Here is a 24582-nt window from a genome sequence, read left to right as displayed (position 1 = left end):
TTAATTGAATTCTTTAAAGATTATTTTGAAAGAAAAAAGAAAAAAAAAGAATTAAATATAAACCATATAATATTGAAATAAAACATTAATATTATTTTAATGAAATATATATGGTAGTAATTTTATGTTGATGTCTTTTGCTTTATTTCTTTTGCATAATGTATCAGTGTTTCCAAATACATACCTCACACGTATGGTAAGTAATATTCTGTATACCATACAATATATTAAACATTATATATATACCTGCATACATTACAAATTAATTTATATGCTTCTAAATATTGTGTGAAGACTGTACATAAAAAACATTACTTCCTTTGTAATACAGAACTGTGTTGGGTAAAATAGAAATATTTTTTACTTACATATATATTAATTATTTTCATGACCTTACTGAATATTTAATGTGTTTTTAGCGACATCTTTTGAATATGTTGACAATTCGAAGGTCAATGGCATTTGTGGGCTAACAGTTTGATAAGAAAAGTTCGCTGATAATGGCTTGATACTTAATTATAAAAGTCTAATTTTTTTTTATTACACTGGGTTCCTCAGTTTCATACATATCTTTTCTTGAGTATCGAAAATGGATAACAATAAATTGATACTGAAACAATTTCACAATTGTAACATTCTACGGGATGGCAGGATTATAAATGAAGATTTATGGGTTCGTGATGGAAAAATTATAAATCCAGAAAAGATTTTTTACGATGAAAAAATTTTACCTGATTGTAGAATAGATTGTCAAGGCGCACTAATTTCACCAGGTTACATAGATTTACAAATCAACGGTACTTTAAGATAACATATCTATATTTTTGCAATATGTGATATCTGTTATTTTTTATGTCGATTCAATTATTTTTATCGTTATTATTACTTCTCTGTAAATAATTTTAACCTTGTAATAATCATTAAATAACATTAAACATTAATTTTAGACATGTTTTTAATATTTTATTATAATAATGACATAAATTATTATGATATAAAATTATGATTAAAATGATATAATTATTGTGATATAAATAAATGTTATAAACTAGAGGTTATACATAATTATCTGGTGAAAGACATAAAGGACAGAAATATGAATACCAAGTAAAACAATCTTCAAAAAATATCAAAGAGATTTAAAAAATTCAACAGATATATAACAGCACATAAAATTGTTATACAAATTATATGCTATAAACAATTTTTATTGGTAATCACAAATTTATTTAGTACTTTTATTAAATAGGTGGTTTTGGTATAGATTTTTCACATAATATCGAGAACGTCGAAGAAGGTATAAAAAAGATAGCAAAAAATTTATTAGCATATGGTGTTACATCATTTTGTCCTACATTAGTTACATCTCCTAGTGATACATATTACAAAGTACTGTCAAAGATAAAAAAACAAAACGGTGGTAATCACGGAGCAACTATATTAGGTGTTCATTTAGAAGGTCCATTTATAAGTCTTGATAAAAAAGGTGCTCATCCTGCAAAATACATTAAAAATTTTGAACATGTGAGTAACAAAAATAAATTCTAATAATTTTTTGAAAAATTAAATTTATTCATTAAATAATTTTTATATTGCAGGGATTTAAATCGTTGATCGATATGTATGGCATTTTGGATAATGTTTGTCTTCTTACATTAGCTCCAGAAATTCCAAATGCCATGTCTGTAATCAATGAATTATGCAAAAGAAATATTAAAGTTTCAGTAGGTAAGTTTATTGAAGTATCTTGTACTCTATTTGAATTTATTTTACATTACACATACTTCTCTTTCTTTATTTATTTTAGTGGTTTTGATATTATCATTGTAGGACATTCTATTGCTAGTTTAAATGAAGGAGAGGCAGCAGTAAAACATGGAGCCACGTTTATTACACATCTTTTCAATGCAATGTTACCAGTAAATATACTAAATTTAATGTATAACATAATATTATTTAATAATCTGTTTTATATCTTATAGTTCCACCATCGTGATCCAGGATTAGTTGGCTTATTGACATCCGATCAAATACCACCTGGAAAGATTGTTCATTTTGGCATTATAGCTGATGGTGTTCATACTCATCCTGCAGCATTAAGAATTGCACATAGAACACATCCTGAAGGTTAATAAACTTTTATATTTTATTTTAATTTCCTTATGTTCTTTTTTATTACACTATATTAAAATCTATCATATAACAATAAAAGGACTCGTCCTTGTAACTGATGCAATATCAGCATTGGGTTTGAAAGAAGGTGTACATCAATTAGGCCAGCTTGATATAGAAGTACGTAAAGGGCGTGCCTATATTGCTGGTACCAATACTCTTTGTGGCAGTGTGGCTGAAATGTCTGAATGTGTACGTATTTTTAAGGAAGCAACAGGTAATTACATTATTTCTTACAAAATGAGTAATATCATCAAAATCATAAGTACATTAATTTAATTCTATTATGTTTTAATGTATAGGCTGCTCAGTAGTTGAAGCCTTAGAAGCTGCAACCTTGCATCCAGCAAGAGCACTAAAAATTGAATCTAAAAAAGGTGTATTAAATTTTGGTGCTGATGCTGATTTTGTTTTACTAGATGATAATCTAGAACTCCTATCTACATGGATATCAGGAGATTGTGTTTATACTAAGTGCAAATGTACCTTGCAGTCTTCATGAAAAATTTTGTCAGTATGAGAATATTAACATTATGAAACAGACAATATTTTGATTTTTAAATAATAACTTATTGTATTACTTAATGGCTATGAATTTCACGCCTATTATGTTAAAGTGAATGTATTTACACAGGTTACATTTATTTCATTGCATATTATATATTTTATATATTACTTTTTTATTTCCTGATATTAATCTTATGAATTGTATAATATCTATTAATCTTGATTTGTTTAATCTATGCTGTTGCATACAAAGTCTGCATAAATATAATATTTTATGATTATATTGTTGTGCAGCTTGTATTTTAAAAAATCTTAATATGCAATGTAAATATAATAAATATTTACATTTTATACAAGATAAATTTTAATATACAATATAAATAATACAACTGAAATAATTATTTACAATTTATATTACTTTATTTGTAAAACAGCATGTATATATTAACTACAGTACAGTTATATGTATGATGATTATTTGTTACTTTAATTTGATATAAATATAGAAATTAATTTTAAAAAGAGAATATTGTCTGCATAATGCATATGTGAGAATGTTAATTGAAATAAGAATAAATATATTTTTATAATTTGTCAAAAAACTTAAATAGTAATATAATAAAGAAAACAAAAAGTTATAAAAGATTATTTCCTAGTATATCTTATGATGTATATAATTTTAAACATTGTTGAGTTAGGCTAAAATATTTTTTATACGAAAATTATTCTGTAATTCATAAAATATGTAGGGAATATATATGTGTATGTAATAAAACTATTTTTATAGTTTAAAAATGAGATAATACGTGTATCGTTTGAATTATAATCAATAAACAACATCTTTCAAGTTGCAAATATATGGTGAATGTCTAATACCAAAAGTATGAGCTGGAGGAACATCTAAAAGAACCTGAAATAATATTACTATTATATAAATTTTTATTTTTAATATAAGTTTCTATAAATTATATTATTATGCTTTAGAATATGTATATACCTTTTCTGGACAATGTGCACCAGGACCAGGAATTTTAGAATTATCACTTGGTAACTCAAATCGTGCACTTATGCTGTAAGCTGGACTTTTGATTCTAACTGCATCTGGTTTTGTAGTTTCATATGCACCAGGACCAGGGACTAAAATTCTTTCATCTGCGAAAGTCTTTTGTCTACCAGAAATTGAATATGCAGGTGCTGTCTTCTTATTTCCTTCTTTTGTTGTACCAAGGACAGAAGGTATGTTATATACATTAGGTGCTATGAGTAAAAGAAAATAAATGATATGCAAAATTAGTTCATTATATAAGAAATTAACATATAAGAAATCTGAGGAAAACAAAGATTATTTATATAGAAAAATCGACTTATGCTGATTGTTAAAGTATATTTATTACATTTCACTTATTGAATAGATTTTATAGAAGATTAATATCGTTTTGATTATGAATTTTTATTATTTTTTATTATTTTCTATCAACAATTACTACAGAGTGCAAATACATAATGCATGCTATACTTAAGTGTGATATACAGCACTTACATTTGTTAATTTAAACTATTAAGATAAGCAGGTATTTCTAATTACCTGGAGTATCGTTTAATCTGCTTATTGGAGCTTTAAGACCAAAAGTGAATTGTAGAGCTTTTTCTAGCAAAAGCATGGCTTTCTCTGGACTGTATTCACCAGGTCCTTCAAATAAAAATATTAAGCAAAAATTCTACATGAGTCTACTGACTATTTTTAAATATATTTTTTTTTACCTGGAATAATATCTGTTTGATGTACTTCAGTTCTTAATCCAAAACTATATTGAGGAGATTTATTCAAATTTACCTTTTCAGGATTATATGAACCAGGTGCTAAATAAGAAGTGGGAACAATATAATAATTATGTAGATATATAAAATTCGAATTTTCAAACCTTTTAATGGATTTTAATATCAGTTAGATTTTTAATAATATTGCTTAAATTAAAAATTACAAATATTTATTATTGAAAAACTTGTTTCCCACCTGGTACATCATTGAGCTTTTCGAGAGGTGGTTTTACACCAAAACTAAATTGAGGAGCTTTATTTAATTGAACTTTTTCTGGGCAATAGGTTCCAGGTGCTGTAAGATATAAAGAAAGATATTATTTCAGCGTGTTTCAGAAAATCATTTCATCAATATCACATAAAAACATAAAAATAAGATAGTATATTATTGACGGATAAATATAATTAAGTTTAATTAATAAGTCTTAATTCTAGATAATCAATTTACAATAACAAATGTCAATTTACAATAACAAAAATTTGTAATTGCACATCGTTTATAAACATCATATAGTAGCATAATCTTAGAACAAAAATTTTATATCATTATTAGGATTAAACATTTTTCTATTGAAAACTTACTTTACTTTCATGTGTCAGATTTTGCATTACGCATTATGTATTACACACATTTTGCATTACACATTACCTATTAAATATAGCGATTTGAAATTATATGCGATTGAAATGAAATAAAAAACTTTTTCAACGTGCACCTCTGGAGATAAATTACACCTATTATATTTTTGAACAAAAAATAGTCTACGTGTATACGCAATGGCTAATTTAGTGTACTAATTATAAACTTCAGTTCATAATTATATCTTATTTTTCATAAAATGATAAAAAAAAAATGATATATGTTTGTAGAATGAAGGTTAAAAAATTACACTAACATATAATTGATTGATTAGTATATAATTATTTGTAACATAATTAAAGAATTATTCCATATAAATATTATATAAATTTTGCATAAGGAATAAGGGATTCTTTTTTTAAGTAATATCAAAGCATTAGAACAATTGGGTAATCCACACCGTTACCTGGTGTATCTTTAGGTTTATCCAAAGGTGTTCTACTACCAAAACAGAAATAAGGTTTATGTTGAAGATTTACTTTCTCTGGATGGTAATCGGCAGGGCCTATTAAGTCAATGATGATATTAATATTGTCTTTTAATTAAAGTGTTAATTCGGTCATAGTTAAACAAGGAAAAAAAAGAAAAAAAGGATAAATATTAATAAAAAATATAATTACCTGGATTATCATTTAATTTTTGAGACATTCCTTTTCTGGAGATAGTAAATTGTGGTCCTCTGGCTAAATTTACTTTCTCAGGACTGTATGCTCCTGGTGCTATCAAAAGAACATAATTATTATTTATATTTTATCATCAATGCATAAAATGTATAAAAATATAAAATTAAAATAACCAGGAACATCATTTGGTTTTTCAGATAGGCCTTTTCCACTTAAACTGTACTCAGGACCTTTGTTCAAGTTGACTTTCTCAGGAGCATAAGTTCCAGGAGCTGTAACATAAATAAAATACAATAACGTTTATTTATATTATTTTATAATATTTTTATAACATACCAGGTGTGTTATTCGGTTTTTCTAGCGAAGTTCTTAGACCAAAACTATATTGCGGTGCTTTGTCTAAATTCACTTTTTCTGGAGAATAAGTGCCGGGAGCTACATAACAAATAATATATGTATATATAAAAAATTATTTATAATATATCAGTAGATTTATAAAGTATCTGTGTGTATAATAAACGATATACATCTTAAAATTAAATTACAAAATATTTTGTTATATTTTTGTTTATACATTAAATTTATATACCAAAATTATGCATGATACCTGGAATATCATCAATTTTTTCAGCAGGACCTTTCCCACTCAAACTATATTGTGGTCCTTTATCCAAGTTTACCTTTTCAGGACTATAAGTGCCAGGTGCTATAAAAATTAAAACAATGACATGTCTCATATTACAAATTATAGTTATTGCAAAAAAAGATCACAGTATAGTTACCTGGTGTATCACTAATTTTATCAAGAGATGTCCGTATTCCAAAACTAAACTGAGGAGCATGATCTAATTTAACTTTTTCGGGACAGTATGTACCTGGTGCTATAATAGATATTATACTCATTTTATTACAATAATTATATTCATCATGAAATATAATTTTTTTGCAGATATTTAGATGTCAACATACCAGGAGTATCACTAGGTTTTTCATCAGGGCCTTTGCCAGTTAGACTATACTGAGGACCTTTTTCCAAATTAACTTTTTCTGGACTATACGTGCCTGGTGCTAAAAATTGGAATTACATGTATTATAAATTATAATATATATATATATATATATATATATATATATATATATATATATATATATATATTATACAATTGTAGAATTTCTACCTGGTGTATCCCTAATTTTATCTAACGGTCTTCTAATACCGAAACTAAATTGTGGAGCAAAATCCAGTTTAACATTTTCAGGGCGATAAGTATCAGGTGCTATAAATATTTATATTTTATATATATATTAGAAAGTTAAAAAAGCTGATCAAATATTTATAGAAAATCATAATATACCTGGAGTATCGACCGGTTTTTCTTCATGACCCTTTCCAGTTAAGCTGTATCGAGGACTTTTAGATAAGTTTACTTTTTCTGGACTGTATGTTCCTGGAGCTATTAGGAAAAAATCCATATAATTATGACATTATCTAATCGATATAATAATCAGCTTTATATTTTACCTGGTGTATCATTTAATTTATCGAGCGGAGTCCTCAATCCAAAACTATATTGAGGTGCACTGTTCAATTTTACTTTTTCGGGACAATAGGCACCAGGAGCTGGGTATATTAAAATTGAATCACCTTTTAGCATTCATTTACTTTTCTTGCAATTTTTTCGTAACTAAATAATAACTTACTTTATATTACTATTACTATTATTATTATTATTATTATTATTATTATTATTATTATTATTATTATTATTATTAATTAATTAATTAATTAATTAAATGTTATTTTTATATTGATTTCTTCGAATCTATGTGTTTATTTATGAAACGTTGATAACATTTCAAATAATTATGTTTTTAACTAATGTATAGTTTCATTCATGCATTATTTTTTTTACAGCGGCTATAATTAATCGAAAGTTACGAAGTATATTATTTCAAGAGAGCAAACTACGTAAATACAATACATATATATATATATATGATTACTACAATCTTTTGATATTTCAATTTACATATAATAAAAAGCAATTTGCCTAGTTTTACAGTCAATCGAAGGCTATCTACGTGACAAACGTGCACCAAGAATCAATTAATTAGTATAAATAAGCAAAGTGTGAAGCTACATTTTACTATTACTGCAAAATAGTCTTATCAACCCTTTTATAAACAGATTAAAATCCAGTACTAATGCATTAAGTTCTGCCCGTCTTTTTAAATTTTGATATTGATGATCGTATTGTTACGTAATGTCGCAAAGATTTTTTTTTGTTTAAACGGAAAATCATCCTAAGTTAAAGCATAAATTAAATTAATATCATATCTGGAATGTACTTATTTATATAGGAGAATTATATATTAGGATTTTTATGAAAATGAAATATATATGTAAAATTTTGTCAAATTTAATCGATTTAATTCAATAAATTTATTCATTCTATATTAGTATATAATTTTGTTAAATTAATTGTAGCTAATTTTATCTAAGCATATTTATAGAACGATATATATATATTGCAATTGTAAATAATTATTAGTCACAATTAATTTTTGTTCGCAATTTATTTCATGCGTAGACATATATAATTTACCAGGAACGTCACTCGGTTTATCCAGAGTAGGTCTTATGCCGAAACTGTATTCTGGGGCTTTGTCGAAATTCACGTTTTCGGTACAATAATCACTCGGTGCTAGGACGAGATGTAATTAGGGGAGATATTCGTAATTACGACGTGCACGTTGACGAAATTTTTTTATACAAAAATTGTATTATATTCGATTTGATTTATTAATCGCATAAGTCGATTCTCTTTTTAATGAAAATACAAATGAATTAAAAAAAATAAAAAAATAGAAAAAAAAATAAAAGGATGATATTAATAATTTCTTTAATAATTATCTGCGTGGAATATGAATACCTATGACGTTATTATTTAATTCGAGATTTAAATTTAATTATACATACACATGTATTGCTTACCAGGTGTACAACTGATCTTCTGAATTCGCGTTTTTGTTCCAAATGAATATTTCGGTGAATTATCTAAAGTAATTTTTTCAGCTTTCTCTGGATTGTAATCACCTGGTGCTGGCGTTATTTCAAATTTCGAATATTTCGTACGGCCATGCAATGATGATGCAGGTGCGGCATCTTTACCTAAAAATTCAATACGCACGTATATAATTGATAATTGAGGAACTTTCGTTAGCCAGATAAAGGGTACTATTACGGAATGTTACTACTCCGGAGTTTGATCGATAAGCTAACTGAGACATTCCGACTGTTTTCTTGCTCGTAAAATACATTGATTTCATAATATATATATATATATATAATATTTCTGTATTTTTCTTATGTTATGTCTTGTCTATATTGATTTTATTTTTATCTTTATATATATACGTACCTTTTGCACTGAGACCAGATACGTTGTATTGGCCAGGTCCTGGACCAGGGCTATCATTCCTAGCTATGTGTCTAAATAATTTATAAGATTTATGCAATATATATATATATTATATTATAACTATATTAATTATAATTATATTGATGTAATTATATATGAAATATATATTTACATATACATATACATATACATGTACATATACGTATACATATAGGAATAATAATTTTAATATGAACTTGACAATTTTTTTATTTTTAATTATTAAATGTTTGATCTTCTTTCATATAAATTATTAATGAAAATAAATTGATACCTGCTGCCAAAAGAAAATGCTGGTGCCCTTCCTCGTTTAGAGTCCGGTACAGTTTTTCCTAAACGCATTGAAAAAAAAAAGTTATTGTTGATTATTAGTTTCAATTTTAAGAGTAATCTCTTAAAGAGATTATTAACTCTCTAAAAGAGTTTATTTTCGTGATGTGTAAATTTCTCATATTGAGCTATCAACAATAGAGTCGTTAAATTTTTCTGTCCGTAATACTAATTCGATGTTCTACTTTCTATACCGTTATCTAGGAGATTGGCATAGATTTTCTACGCCATGCATAAGGAGAAACGGATACGAATGAATTAAAGAAATTGATTCATCTGGTGACGGACTATTTAGCATTTGTATAGTCATTTTCTTAATAAGGAACATGTCATTTAAATAATCCACAGACAGAAGATTTTTTTCTTAGCCAGACCTACCGATAAGTGGTGGTAAAGTAACACAAGCTGGTCCAGGACTACTGTACTCAGCAGCAATGGGACCTCTCCTTTTCGTAGGAGTCCATGGCCTTTGCGTTAATCCTCCCATATCGTCAAAAGCTTCTTCCTTTTTTAATTTTCCTAGAAAATATTATACAAAAAAAATATATACATACATATATATGTAAAATATTAAATTACGGCTTCTCTCTTGACGATTAAATTTAAAATAATGACATTAATGACAAAATATAAAAATTTTTTAATAAAATAATAGTTAAATTTTATAATTAATACAATACTACTTTGTCATGTTTTTATTAAACATGATAAATCCATATAAATCTATGATAAATCAATATAACGAAGATTATGCACATTCCCTTGGAACAAACGTTCCTTAAGATTACAATACTTATAGAGCAAACAATGAGATGTTCGTTAAATGTGATTGGGAATTGCGTAATGATGATGACCTCGAAACTCTGGTCACAGAAACGACTCATGACAAACCATATAAGAACATGCCCATGGTGAGTATTCACAATCGCCCACTTCTTGTGTTCTTGCTAAAGACCCATATCACGAATTGCAAGGTATCGGAGATTGTCCAAATAAATGCAGGTCAACCATGACTCATACTGAACTTACAAGGCTACAGTATCATCAATGAAAACGATAACATCTTAGATAGGTAATGCGGATAGATTAATGTCTATTATAGATCGAGTTGTTTTATCCATTATTATAATGTCATTACTATTATTTAGAGATTCATTGTAACTTTACTATACCGGAATTATCGTGGTTGAACATATTGAAAAGCAAACAACACAATAATATCATTTATGATAATTTGTGATAATTTATGATAATTTATTTAAAAGATACGCTACGATGGATCTTTACGTTGTTACTAGTGCACGTTACCGCGGATAATAAAAATAAAAAAGCGATCGAATACATTATTATTATCGGTTTAATGCATCAACTGTAATAATTCTTCATCAGAAATTTGATTATGATTAATATATGTAAGTAAGCTAATCATTTACTTATAAGTTATTAATATGATTAAAACGTTTTCGCTATACGATATATATATATATATATATATATATATATATATATATATATATATGTCATAACTCGCATGTATAATATTAGGCGGACCTGAAAGTAATGTCGCTTTCTTAAATTAAATTCAAACGAATAAATTTTTAACATTTTTTAATAATTTTTAACAATCAAATATCGACATGCGCAGAAACGACATTACTTTCCGGTCCACCTAATATATTTGAGATTCGATACTATATAATATTTTAAAATTATATATATATATATATATGTATATATATATATATATATATATATATATATATATATATGTAGACTAATTCATTATATCAGTGTTTACTAAATTAATATTTTATATTAATATTAAATATTATATATGAAATATTAAAATATTAGATTTGAAGAACGATCGATAAAAATTCATAGAATTCTGGATTAGTCATTGATCGATAATTCTCGTACAACTATACGTGAAGTATATAGAAATAAACATATGTGTAAGTATATACATATATGTATATATATATATATGTATATCTTGTATATATTAGTATATATATATATATCTTGTATATATGTACTTATACTAAGGGCAAATGAATATATATATATATATATATATATATATAAATATATATATATATATATATATATATTTATATATATATATATATATATATATATATTTATACATATATATATATATTTATATATATATATATATTTATACATATATATATATATATTTATATATATATATATATATTGAATATATATATATATATATATTTATATATATATATATATTGTATATATATATATATATATATATATATATATATATACATATATATATATTGAATATCATTATCCGAATATGGGAATGAAAACAATGTAAAATATGGACGTTTCTATAGACCGAGTATGACCAAAATGAGTATAAAATGTTTCGCAGGAAGTAATGTAAATATTTTTTCACAAAAAATCTCTGACGCCTATTTTTCATGTAATATATTATCGTATTATGATAAAAAAATTTTATTTAATCTCCATCACGATTAGATTTCAAATGAAAACTTTTAATTTGTAAAATATCGAAAAGACATTAGTAAAGTATGATATAATCTTAATCATGCTATATACAAGTAAACGCTATTAATACGCTCGTTTACCATCGATGGCATAATACTTTATAAAGAGTCAGCGTTTCAAAATATCTCTGACGATAACGGAACACCTTTATATCTTATTCCGAACTTTCTACAAGTATGAAAACTATACGAAATGAAAAGAGAAAAAAATTATAAATTACGGTAAAATATTCTAATAAATTTATTTATTTTATTATCAAATAGATCTTTTTTTTATAGATTTTATATTTGCAGCAAAAACAATAAATGTAAAAAAGCAATGAATATAAAAAAAGTCGTGAAATCATATAAACGATTCTAAATCCTGATTATAATATTATAGATCATATAACATGAGTCCTTCTGATAAATATACATAGCTTCGATTTTTCGTCAAACTTCCGATAAAAAATTCTACACGAGATACCTGACATGTTAAACAAAATGATAAAAATGTGTTTGCATGACACAGATAAAATGCTTACCAAGGATCTAATTGTAGGAGCTGCACGAAGAAAACAAGCGAGGGAGTTTACTATAATTAGATATATAATTATTTGGATATCAGATATTCGTTCGTGTATTTAATCGGTTGTTGAAGAAAGAATGAGACAGCACCGTTCTCTGAACGAGGATACCACTACTACTCCTGAGATGCGTCAAGCTACGACTGAAGCGTAAAAGTCCTTAACACGTGTAGATGTATCTCGGTATTGCTCGTTTCGTTTCCCTGAGCGCTTCCCCTACTACTAAAATGATCATAACTTCTGAACGCAGGCGCCCTTCTCGATCTCGCATTCTCTCTTACTATCTTTCTTTGACCTTCTATTTTTTCTTTTTTTTTTAATATTTATAATTTCATACTTTATCTCTAAACGAAATGTCAATATAAATATTACTGTGAAAAGTAATTTTGATTTCTTATTAATAGAAATGTAATTACAATAAATGATTTATCATATAATTTTTAATAATTGATCATAATCCGTTAATGTATATAATTATTCATTATATTTACAATTATTGATCAACAATTTCATAATTATTTGTAATATATCTATATAGAATAAGTTTAAATATTGATTCGTCCTTCGTGCTATCTACAAACAAATTTAAAATGTTATCAATTATGTTTATCTCCGAACATTGCAACAACTTATTATCAAAGACATTAAATTTTTATATTCTCTTATTTTTATGATTATAATATACACTTTCTTATTCTTAAAATATAATTAAATGTTACGATCTTTTGTAAGTCATTATACAAAGTGATCTTTTTTGGTACATCATCGGATGGCGTGAGTTCCTAATTTTAGCTGATTTTTGTCCTGAGCACAGGATAAGGCAAGACTAAAAATGTCGAGGATCAGTATTGGGGTGCGTAGGTTGCGAAACGTAGTACATCCAATAAAGGAGTCAAGGAGACATCTGTGTATATGTCAGTACTGTAATCAGTCAAACATGACATTTATAAAATACGATAACTGAGTATTTCTTTTTTTTTTCAAACCGATACCATAAAGGATCTATTTGTAATTACGATGATCCATCGTGGAATAGAAAAACGTCCTTGTAAAAATAAAATCAGAAAATGCGATCAATATTTATATAACTCGATCATGATTCATCGGCTTAAAAGATTTCTGATTATAAAATTGTTGCTGTAGGTGTATCTTATTTAACATAATTGAATTTAAAAGGTTTGAACGTTGGATTCCTAATTATTTTATTTTTTTTTTAAATATTAACAACAAATTATTAGATTAACTTATTTAATGATGTTAGTATAACGTGAATCGCGTGATTATTGAAATAATAAGCTGACTATTATGTCAATTTCTGCTGTACGTGTACTGAATAGTAAATGAATTGGAACAATAAATTCGTATAAATTGACTAAATCATTAAATGTAAATGTTCAATATAAAATCGATATTGCATTTAATAGTTGATCAATATTGTATTCGGTTACTGTAACACAAGTGGTATGTTCTAAGGTGCGAATATACATTCTTATTACAGATATCTACTACATATATGCGTTCCTGGTAACTTCAAAAGAACTACTGTTCGACCAGTATCTGACACTTAAGCATGGTGTGTGCGTTTCCCCTCTCTCTTTTTACGCTGACATCACAACCGGTCAGTAGTGTCTGTTTCGTGATGTCAGTCTGCTCGAAGTGGTACTAACCATACAAAGAAGTTTTACTTCTTCTCGGTATGAATTTTATACGCATATATTATATTTGTTGTAATTAGCCGAATTTAACAACAATTAATTATCGTACATGTACATACGCCAGTTCATATAGTGTTATTATTCTAACATATATATTCCTTAAGTAGAATTTCTCTTAATGTTATAAAAAAGTGAATTATAGTGTTTCCTTTTCTTTAATATATATTTTGTTTTCATACAAGATCGAAGATCGATCTCGGGAAAAGATCAGAATATTAATACGATCAATAATTAAATTATTTGCTTATAATTATTGATATAAAAAGGTTTGTCTAATGCAATATAAAATAATAATAATAATAATAATAATAATAATAATAATAATAATAATAATAATAGTAATAACAACAACAACAACAAAAACAACAAGAACAACAACAACAACAACAACAACAATAATAATAATAATAATAATAATAATAATAATAATAATAATAATAATAATAATAATAATAATAATAATAATATAAAATGATAAAATGATAAAATGAAAGTTAATTTAGTCAAAGTTTTATTGAAAATATATCTTCGCTTATCTTTCAACAAATACACTGATGGTTACGTTCGAAATCCAAATTAATGCCAACGACAGGAAATGCTCATCCGGATGGCATGACCATCACCACTATAGAATCGTGATGAATGTTATTGTTTGAAATGATATTTTTGAAGATAAATTCTTTTTTTTTAATAGTATTAAATATCTAAGAACACACATAGAACATAAATAGTATTAAATATCTAAGATCTTGATATCGTTATTATAATGATAAGTTTACATATGTTTGTTTGAAAATAAATTTACTTAGTGCTTTAATTGTATCAAAATGACGTCATTGTCAGGACCCTACTACGATATTACCCACGCTTAATATAAAGCATTACATACGTGAAAATAATTTTAAAATATTTTTTATTTTCATTAAATAATAATTAAAATAATAATTTTGTTTACATTTTTTGTTTATATTTACAGAAACTATTTCGAAATCTCTTATCGTAAAACTAAAAAATGGATTCAGAAGAAGAGATATTACAGATGCATTTATTACGTGAACACAATCAACCTGTTGCAGGAATACAAATACTGTACAAACTTTTAATGGAGAGTTTACGAGTAAACGATTTAAGAACTTTTAAAAATCTTCTTGGGCAAACTTCGAAAAAGCAACAATCAATCGTCAACGTGAATTACGTTTATCCAAATCGTTCAGAAGAAACTTTATTAGATGTTGCATGTAAAAGTGGGCGAGCAGAGTTCGTTGAATTATTATTAGAAAACGGTGCAAATCCGAATAGAGTTAACGAGGCTCATAATCGTTCACCTATTCATTTCGCCGTTGAAAATGGACACGTAACTACGTTGAAAGTATTATTAAGTAACCGTATGATCAATCCAAACATAGAAGCTGCTCAACAAACGGCACTTCATATGGCTGTTAAAAAAAACCATTTAGAATGTGCCGAATTACTTCTTGAGAATGGTGCAAGTCCTAACATCCCTAATAACAAAGGTCTTACAGCCCTTCACTTGGCTGCTATGAAAGGTCAAAGAGATATGGTCAATGTGATACAACAAAAGAGCAAACAATCTCTTGATTTGGATAGTTATAAAGATTACAATGGTCAAATGACTCGTGAAGTTTTGAAGAAACAATTACCTGACATGATATTACCACCAGCAAGAACAAGAGATCTTTCGGTTCACAATCTTCGATATTTTCTCAATGCAAATGATGAAATCAATTTCTTAAGATATCTAGAAAAATTTAATAACGATTCTTTAATTAATGATATCAATGAGTTACTAGAAATGGCAACCGAACGTAATTTTTACAGAATCGTTAAAGAATTACTTGATAGAACGCATGGAGAAACACTTGACTTGTCGAAAGCAGCTATTATAGCCATACAACAAGCTAATTGCGATATTTTACGTGAATTACTAAAACACGATAGCGAACTTGCTAATGAACTTATTATCGATGCTTGTTTAGAACTTGGAATGCCTGAGAAACAGCGATCGGACGTGACTGATCGTCTAAAATGTTTGAAATTGATTCTTGATCAAGATAATATTGATGTCCGTTGTACGGACAGTAAGTATTATTGAAATTACGTAAATAATTTAAAAAATGAAAATGATATTGGTATGATATAATAGATATTTTTATTGTTTAGACAAAGGAAATACACCGTTGCATTATGCAGCAAGAGCAGGTTCTCGCGAAGCAGTGAGTTTATTATTAGAAAAAGGAAGTTACATAGGACATATGAATAAATTCAATGTACCACCGATTGCTGACATTCCATTAAACACTTTAGTCGAATATTTCGATGATTGCCTTCAAACAAGAAAGGAACGTACGAATGAGTATACTATCGAGTTTAATTATCGATGTTTAATGCCTCACGATACATCTCACATGCGAGATCGAAGTGCGAAAAGTTCTTACGTTTCTCCCAAATATTGCGAGATGGATACGTTTCGATATATGTCTGAAAATAGTGCGTTAAAATATCTTCTAAAACATCCACTTTTATCGTCCTTTTTGCATCTTAAATGGTATAGGATACGACATCTCTTTTATCTTAATTTTGCTTTTTACGTAATATTTTACATATTACTCAATACATACATTTTACGTATGACATATGGTATAACATCTAATGAGACCGACACAAAACTAAACGAAAGCAATGACAAAGAGTTGAAATATATCGTGTACACTGGATGGCAAAGAGGGGATCTATTATGGGTCATGACATCAGTAGCCTTGTTTTTTCTTGCCATCAGAGAGATCATACAATTAGTTTCTTCACCTTGTTACTATATATCTAGTTTAGAAAACTGGTTAGAAATGATCCTGATCATTTTAGGTTCGTGTTTATTAAATGGGGCTGGTCCGGAAGTCGGAGCAGTGGCTATATTAGTATCAGCGTGGGAAGTTGTTATTCTAATTGGACAATATCCAAGAATGTCTACAGGTATTCAAATGTTCAAGACAGTATCATGGAACTTCATGCGTTTTCTATTTCTTTATGCTTTTCTTATCTTAGCCTTTGCTCTTGCGTTCTTTACTCTCTTTAAGGATGGTGGCGATGAGAATTTTCCCGATCCAGGACACTCACTTTTTAAAACTATAATTATGCTTACCGGAGAGTTCGATGCCGATGATATACCCTTCATGTCGCATCCAGTACTCAGTCGTTTTGTTTTCGTATTATTTGTATTCTTAATAGCCATCGTATTGTTTAATCTGCTAAATGGTTTAGCAGTCAGCGATACCGCTGACATTCTTGGAAAGGCTGAACTTATCGGCTTGATTTCCAGAATACGTCTCATTTCTTATATCGAAAATGTTGCTACAGGCGCACCTTTTTTACATAAATCACGATTTTTATCTGGCATAAGTTCATATACATGTAATCCATTAGGTTTTCTCGTAAAAAGAATTTTTTTGTTTCCTAATTATTTAAAGGATGGAAAACTTATTGTTAAATCTCATGATAATTTTGAAGTTTGTTGTCCCGATAATTGTTATGGAAGATGTTTATCTCCTAATGTTTCTAATACGGATTCACCTATTTTAAGGATAGATTCATATGTCGTTAAAAAAGCTAAAGAAATTTTATTGCGTAAGAAACAGATATCGGAAAATGAAAAAGTATTCGCTATGTTAGAACAAATGGCTGAAAAATTGGCTACAATCGAATCGACACTAAATATAGTTAAATGTGCAATGGAAAATAATAATCTTAATATAGAAATACAAGATTCAATTCAAGAGTCAATGTAATATTAAAATTCGATTGTTGATAAGAATGTAAGTGATAACAAAAAATTATAATTGTTTATAATACTCTCAGAAATGTGCCATTTAAATATTGATGACACCGTCGTTAACAATGAAATACACATACACGCGCGCACGCACGCACGCACGTACACACACTTCATTGTTAACGAATTCTATTCTGTAAGCTAAAAATCAAAATAACATGTTTTGTATTAGATATATATACAGTACTCTGGTTGTTCTCATACAAATATGTATTAGAAAAGTATATTTTTTTTACACTTTGATCTATCTACTTCATTTTATAAAATATTAATTATTTTTGGAAATTAATATTGAATACCTTTCCAAATAATTTTCGTGATAATAACGATCTGCCTATCCAGAAACATCTTGTTGTGTGACAGTTTTATCTTTCTCTCGTTGAACCAAAATTTTGGTATAAAACAAATTGAAATCCAGCCTAAATATAAAATCAATTATAATATGAAATATTTAAGAAGAGATTTTGATAGAATAATATATACAAATATACACATTTTCATTAATAATTTCTAAAAAAATTTTTTAAATCTCACCGGCAAAGAACATTAAGTAGTTTTTCATTATTATTATCACAACCTAAATCACAAATTCTATCTAATAAACGCATTAATGCTTCTGTAAATTTGTTATCCAATGAAAGAATAGTTTCTTCAAAGCTTGGTGTACAATTTTTTGAGATTGAACCAGCTTCCACCTAAATAATAAATCATAGAGATATTATTTTAATATTATTATAAATAATATATTTACTATGTAATATTATAAGCATTTATCTGCATTATAGAACAAAAATACTAGAAAATGAATTAATATATGTTTAGTTTATAAGTTACATATGTTAAGAATTGTAGAAAGAAATATAAGCATATTTTAAATCAGAATCTCTCTATAATATTATTTAAAATATTTGATACTATAAATTAAATAATCAATCTGTTATATTACCACATAAAATAATAATACCATTAAGCAAAATAATGCACAATAAATCCTAAATTCAAATTTAAATTTTCAACTCTTGTTATTTTCTCAAAAATCTAAATTTAATAAATACAAAAATATATTAAATATTATTTCCATAGTAATACATGCTCGTTTTCACATAGAATTCATTTACAACTCAAATATTAATAATAAATTGTATATTATGGCAAAGATATTTATCTTTTAAATTATCATAATAGAATATAATAAAATAAAATAAAATATAATCATGAGACAAATAAATATACTTATGTGAGAGTAAACCAGAATCTTGTAAGTCCACTGTAATTTTGCTCTACATTTAAATAAAATATTCAATTGTCTGTGATAAAAGCATCAAATAGAAAATTACATTTTCATTTTTAACACATTTAATACCATCTTTGGAGATGAATAAAAAGTAATAATGCATAATCATGTTTTCCAATACAACTAAAAAATTATATAAAATTTATTAAATGTGTTAAAAAACAATTATAAGTATATACATCATTATTGTATATACAGTTAATGGTCAACTACAACGATCATCAAGATAATTGTAATATTTGTTTTCTCTAATAATCTTAATGTGTGCATATTATGTAATGCTGTGGTGTTAAGTTTATTGATTTTATAACTACGAAGAAATTGTGAAAAGTTATACGATAATAAATATATATTTCACAGAAGGTATATTATATATTAAATTGTATAGAGTGACAATTTTATAGAAAAATATTTTAAAAATGAGGCAAATGTATTCATATGAATAATAAAATATATACACTTAATGTTTTTGTATTAAGTATAATTTATAAAGCCAAAGTAATGTTTTTAATACATTACTATAGTAATTTTTCAATTCCATTTTCAAATCATATGTTCGACACTAAAATAATTGTAAATATAACATCTTTAGACATAAATATTAAAAATGCGAGAAAAACTGAATACATTAATATTTTTTTTTTATATTGAAAAATTAATGATAAAAATAGAGTGCCATTATAAATATATTAAAAGATTTAAAAAATAAAGATAAATGAAATCTCTCTAAAGATAATCTCTCTCTCTCTATATCAAAAAACAAAGAAAAATATTTTTTATTCGTAACCAATACTTTAACTACCTACATCAATGAAACATAATATCATGCAGGTTTGAAAATTAATAAAAATGCTAAATTTATTTATTTTTTGCAGATGAGTGAAATGATGAACAAAAAATATATTAAAATAATATACTCATTTGCTGGAAACAAGCTTCATGATTCTACACTAAAAAATGCATATTGATAAAGCAAACTTATAATTTTAACAATATACCTCAGATTCATAGACATCATCTTGATTGGTACCAATCATGGAAGTCAATTCAGCATCTATGTAGTAACGGCTCATACGCTTAACATTAGCAAAATATGAAAATTTAACTTATTACAATTATTATCTTTAATCAAACCTTTTGATATATCATTAAATGATATTTGTAATAATTGTCACCTTATTTAACTATGCTATGCCATGTAAAATTACTGTGGCTTTACAAACAATACCAAGTTATCACAAGTATTTTGTTTCGTTTAAAATAAAAATATTTGTCATAATAATGGCAATATTATTGAATCGTTTTAATAAATGAGCTATAAATATCTTTTTTCATATTCTGTGTATTTTTGCATATTGCAAAAAGATAGCTGTTTTATAAGCGTGATCAATCAAATAATAAAACAACAAACTATGTGTGAGTTTGTATAACATCATTAAAAGCATATATATTATAAGTGAATAAAGCCATACAAACTACATAATATGTTATGAACTTACCTGCATGAAGTTGCAAAATTCAATGCAAGTTGCACAAATTCCAGTAATACAACCAAGAAGATCAGGATCAGTTAGCATACACTCTTTTAAATAACTATCTTGTAAATCTTGATGGACACTAAGAACTTCATCAACATTACAAACCTAATAAAAAAAAGAAGAGTGAAAAATATAATTGAAAAAATATTTCAAAAATTAAAACTTACTTTGCTCATTTTATTTATGAATGTTAACCAATTTGGTTCTATAACTTCAACCATCATATAATATTCCAAATGTTGAATACAATCTAGCATCCGTTGCCTTAGTGAAAATGACTGTCTATATGCCATAGCTACTTCATGTGTGAAGGTTTTTGCTATTTTATTACTGATCCATACTCTGTAATTTTTTGTAATTATTTAAAATAATTATAATCTCTAAACATGTGTATACAATATTTATTAAAAGTATAAGTTTACAATATAATTATTTTATATTTAATAAATAAAATTTTCTTACCTACATAGGATTCTTTCAATATATTTACAATGTAACAAATGTCTAAATAACATTTGATAGCATGCAATTGCTTTTCTGTTTATAATTAAAGAAACAGGCCACTTGACTTCATAATTAAATACAAATGCTTCTAATCCAGTTAATGTTTTATCTGCTTGAAAGCAATATTCTAAAAGAGAAATAATCTTTATTGTTAATATTTATTGTGATTAGTGATTAATAAATATGAAAATATAAATTACCTCTTTCTTCTCGCGTCTGTATAGAAAGTATTCTAAACATTTGAAACTGTAGATCATAAGGAAGAAGTTCTGGCTTTAGATCATCTTTGTATGGATCTAAATCAGCAGTAGACATACGTAAAGCAACTTCAAGAAGAGATGCTATACGATGTAGAACAATATCGTACATATTTTTGTTCAATTCGGCCTCACACAAATTCATAAATTGGACCTTAAATTCAGTCACACATATTTAAAATGTAAGATAATATTAATAAACAATATACAGAATATGAATTTATAAGTTTCATTAATTAATATACAAATTACCACAAAATCTCCTTGAGCTAAAAGAAAATAACTTTTCACGCTACGTAATCTACCCATTAAATCATTCTCTTCCATCAAGACTTCTAATAAAGTCTTTGCTGCTTCTGAATATGCTCTATCTATTGCAGCAATATATTGTTGTCCTTTATGCTGATAAGTAAAAGGTTCTTGTTTACCCCATTTTATTGTTTTTCCTATATATATTTAAAAAATTCAATAAAAAGTAATATAAATATACTATTAAAAAGACCAATTGAAAACGTACCACATTGTCTGATTACATTAAAATATTTTCCCGTTCTAAGAATTGTTTGAGCATGATCACTTAAGAATATTGGAATTCTTTCTGGTCTCATTGTATACCTCTTTTCCCAATAATCTGCAGAGTAATCTACAGGAAGTTCTTCTCGTTGAATAAGCTCATTATCTTCTACAAGAAACTGTTGGACATATACATTACAAAAAAAGCAATAAATACTATAAGAACAATCATAAAGAATACCCATACAATACGTACTTCTTCATATGGATCACGAATTACACCTTTATAAACCCATTTTTCTAATATTTGCATATAAGGAACACTAGCTGCATGGATTAAAAATAAACATAATTCTTTGGATTTTGGTTCACCACTTATATTATTTGCTTGTTCATGAAGAAGACTTAATACTTTTCCACCTCGAGCATTTGCCTAGAAACAAGAAATATTCATATCAGTTAGAATAAAAATAATATTTACTAAATTAAAATTGTATTAATCGAATTGAAGTTGGCACATTTCCATTAACCTTGCATATTGTGGATGTAATTTGTGATAGTATAAACATAGTGGACATAGTAGATTGAATATAGAACCATAATTTCTGCAAATTAAGTTTGTTACGAATATGTTCCATTTCCAATTGTACAATAAATAACTGAAATTAGAATATTACAATTAAATTATTATTAAATTAATATTTATATATGATTATTATAGTATTTCTATTATTTACCAAATAATCTTTTAATAAACATCTTATAGCTCCTCTTAAGGCATGATTCACTTGCCCATCTTCTGATGAAACTTTTTCTTCAACGAACCTAATTGTCATAGAGTAATAAGATGCCAAGGGAAGTATTTGTTGAACCATTTGTTTAAAAGATATTCCTAAATCAAATTGAAATTAATATTTTTTTTTAAATAATTACAAAAAATAATACATAGAGCCTTACCAACATCAGATGATATACTGAATGTTCTAACACCATAAGAATTTGTTAAAGGTTCGGAAACAATGTAAGTTCCATCTATACCTTTCAAACAATATAAAACATCCCAGAGGAGTATAGACTCTTGAGATACAATTGGTACGACTTCTGCAAAATATTACTGATCCTTTGAAAATATATGTACTTTTGAAGTGATATAATATAATTATTAGCAGTATGAATTTACAAACTTTGACATGGTCCTGTATTTCCTTCGATATGAAAGTCCCAAGACATACGCGGTCTTTCTGTTATCCAATTATGTTTCAAAGCAGCATCACTTTTTTTAACGACTGAAACAACTTGCTTATTTAATTTTCTTTCTCCTTCTACAGCAGCCTTTATTACATTTTTACAAATCTGTAATATAGAAAGTATTATTTGTGCTAAAATGACGTATAGCAAGGAACAAAAAACTTCATATGAATAGAAGAAATAAATTTATATAAATATACAACAAACCTGTGGTAAGTCTTCTTTTGTAATAGGAGAAGTTTTAGGTGCTGATAATACGGTTGCGTGTTTCGCCAAACAAGTTCTTAATTCTTTATCTCCAGATATATATTCCAAAAGTTGCATAAATGGGCCTAATAAATCTACCCTATAAAATATAACTCTTTGTATTGTTTCCTAAATTATCGACTTATAAGAGATATGTTATTAAATATGTAAGATTATTAACTTTTTAGATTTAAGTTCTTCGTATTTTTGTAAGAACAATTCTGGAAATGGTGAAGCTTTAGTTAAACGACGAACACAACTCTGAGAGGCAATAACGTTTAAGGCTCCTGTGGTTACAGTACTTTCTTTTTGTAATCTTTCTACAAACTTTTCTGGTGCAGCTGTGGATCTAATAAACAATAAAATATGAAAGTACTATATAAAATCTTCTTCATTATCACTGTATGACAATTTTATTATCATTGTATAATGAAAATAAATATAATTTTTACAAATTGTATAAGCAGAAGTTTATTCTCACCCTAATAAACCAATTAATTCCACTATTAGATGATGAACTTTAAACTCACTCATTGCTACAGATTAAAAATTGATTTTAGAATATTATTGTACGTTTCTTAGAAAATTATAATTATTATTTCTACGTGCATATAAAGAATTTAAAATCGATCTTTACAAAAGATGTCATTTTAAATATCCGCTATTTGTTTGTATCAACCTAGAAATACATACACCCACTATACATCATTGCACATCGATGAATAACGCCATCTAGCAAAGGTAATAGTAGAACGAA

General features: G+C 26.4%; 4 protein-coding genes across 15 annotated transcripts; 2 read left to right on the top strand and 2 right to left on the bottom strand.

Annotated features, from left to right (window-relative positions):
* The first annotated feature begins 60 nt into the window (after positions 1-60).
* LOC124422220 (N-acetylglucosamine-6-phosphate deacetylase) lies at positions 61-3534 on the top strand. 2 transcript variants are annotated; one of them, XM_046958364.1, is made up of 8 exons: positions 61-797; positions 1250-1297; positions 1361-1524; positions 1599-1728; positions 1831-1919; positions 1983-2127; positions 2213-2389; positions 2475-3534. In XM_046958364.1, the coding sequence occupies exons 1-8, from the start codon at positions 590-592 to the stop codon at positions 2672-2674; spliced, it is 1161 nt and encodes a 386-aa protein (XP_046814320.1). In that variant the 5' UTR covers positions 61-589; the 3' UTR covers positions 2675-3534. The 2 variants fall into 2 exon arrangements, with proteins under 2 accessions (XP_046814320.1, XP_046814319.1); XM_046958363.1 differs by having other exon boundaries at positions 1250-1524.
* On the bottom strand, positions 3075-17670 carry LOC124422218 (mucin-1-like). 8 transcript variants are annotated; one of them, XM_046958355.1, is made up of 22 exons: positions 12758-12937; positions 12625-12644; positions 9930-10070; positions 9496-9553; positions 9183-9253; positions 8756-8932; positions 8367-8465; positions 7283-7381; positions 7116-7214; positions 6939-7037; positions 6730-6828; positions 6543-6641; positions 6368-6466; positions 6097-6195; positions 5934-6032; positions 5758-5856; positions 5544-5642; positions 4694-4792; positions 4441-4539; positions 4265-4369; positions 3677-3936; positions 3075-3589 (listed from the first exon to the last, which is right to left on the bottom strand). In XM_046958355.1, exons 3-22 carry the CDS (start codon positions 10036-10038, stop codon positions 3506-3508), a joined length of 2151 nt encoding a protein of 716 aa, XP_046814311.1. In that variant the 5' UTR covers positions 10039-10070; positions 12625-12644; positions 12758-12937; the 3' UTR covers positions 3075-3505. The 8 variants fall into 8 exon arrangements, with proteins under 8 accessions (XP_046814311.1, XP_046814310.1, XP_046814308.1 ...); XM_046958354.1 differs by having other exon boundaries at positions 12625-12674; positions 12758-12932; XM_046958352.1 differs by lacking the exons at positions 12625-12644; positions 12758-12937 and adding an exon at positions 17539-17670.
* On the top strand, positions 13195-18465 carry LOC124422216 (transient receptor potential cation channel protein painless). Of its 2 annotated transcripts, none has more exons than XM_046958346.1 (3): positions 13195-14360; positions 15358-16480; positions 16563-18465. In XM_046958346.1, exons 2-3 carry the CDS (start codon positions 15394-15396, stop codon positions 18179-18181), a joined length of 2706 nt encoding a protein of 901 aa, XP_046814302.1. In that variant the 5' UTR covers positions 13195-14360; positions 15358-15393; the 3' UTR covers positions 18182-18465. The 2 variants fall into 2 exon arrangements, with proteins under 2 accessions (XP_046814302.1, XP_046814303.1); XM_046958347.1 differs by lacking the exon at positions 13195-14360 and adding an exon at positions 14371-14647.
* On the bottom strand, positions 18238-24545 carry LOC124422217 (gamma-tubulin complex component 2-like). Of its 3 annotated transcripts, XM_046958350.1 has the most exons (18): positions 24307-24545; positions 24007-24174; positions 23787-23925; positions 23516-23684; positions 23289-23432; positions 23069-23223; positions 22862-22990; positions 22588-22764; positions 22336-22510; positions 22071-22264; positions 21762-21972; positions 21520-21688; positions 21225-21399; positions 21019-21162; positions 20518-20595; positions 18760-18920; positions 18525-18644; positions 18238-18366 (listed from the first exon to the last, which is right to left on the bottom strand). In XM_046958350.1, the coding sequence occupies exons 1-17, from the start codon at positions 24357-24359 to the stop codon at positions 18560-18562; spliced, it is 2526 nt and encodes an 841-aa protein (XP_046814306.1). In that variant the 5' UTR covers positions 24360-24545; the 3' UTR covers positions 18238-18366; positions 18525-18559. The 3 variants fall into 3 exon arrangements, with proteins under 3 accessions (XP_046814306.1, XP_046814305.1, XP_046814307.1); XM_046958349.1 differs by lacking the exon at positions 18238-18366 and having other exon boundaries at positions 18413-18644; XM_046958351.1 differs by lacking the exons at positions 18238-18366; positions 20518-20595 and having other exon boundaries at positions 18413-18644; positions 24307-24542.
* Between the last annotated feature and the right edge of the window lie 37 nt (positions 24546-24582).

The sequence above is a fragment of the Vespa crabro genome, chromosome 2, assembly GCF_910589235.1.
Source record: "Vespa crabro chromosome 2, iyVesCrab1.2, whole genome shotgun sequence".
NCBI classification, from domain to species: Eukaryota; Metazoa; Arthropoda; class Insecta; order Hymenoptera; family Vespidae; genus Vespa; species Vespa crabro.
This window is presented reverse-complemented; position numbering and strand designations above follow the sequence as displayed.

Excerpts from the sequence above, each read along its gene's own strand:
- LOC124422220 (XM_046958363.1), top strand. The coding sequence starts at position 590 with ATGGATAACAATAAATTGATACTGAAACAATTTCACAATTGTAACATT. Across the intron at positions 1,729-1,830 it reads AAATATTAAAGTTTCAGTAG|GACATTCTATTGCTAGTTTA; the intron begins GTAAGTTTATTG and ends TTATCATTGTAG. Across the intron at positions 1,920-1,982 it reads TTTTCAATGCAATGTTACCA|TTCCACCATCGTGATCCAGG; the intron begins GTAAATATACTA and ends TATATCTTATAG.
- LOC124422216 (XM_046958346.1), top strand. The coding sequence starts at position 15,394 with ATGGATTCAGAAGAAGAGATATTACAGATGCATTTATTACGTGAACAC. Across the intron at positions 16,481-16,562 it reads TGATGTCCGTTGTACGGACA|ACAAAGGAAATACACCGTTG; the intron begins GTAAGTATTATT and ends TTTATTGTTTAG.
- LOC124422218 (XM_046958352.1), bottom strand. The coding sequence starts at position 17,578 with ATGCGACATGAAGGGTATATCATCGGCATCGAACTCTCCG. Across the intron at positions 5,643-5,757 it reads AAAATTAAATGATAATCCAG|GCCCTGCCGATTACCATCCA; the intron begins GTAATTATATTT and ends TTGACTTAATAG. Across the intron at positions 3,937-4,264 it reads CAGATTAAACGATACTCCAG|CACCTAATGTATATAACATA; the intron begins GTAATTAGAAAT and ends TTTTACTCATAG.
- LOC124422217 (XM_046958350.1), bottom strand. The coding sequence starts at position 24,359 with ATGAGTGAGTTTAAAGTTCATCATCTAATAGTGGAATTAATTGGTTTA. Across the intron at positions 24,175-24,306 it reads GAATTAATTGGTTTATTAGG|ATCCACAGCTGCACCAGAAA; the intron begins GTGAGAATAAAC and ends ATTGTTTATTAG. Across the intron at positions 20,596-21,018 it reads AATTTTGCAACTTCATGCAG|CGTATGAGCCGTTACTACAT; the intron begins GTAAGTTCATAA and ends GCTAATGTTAAG.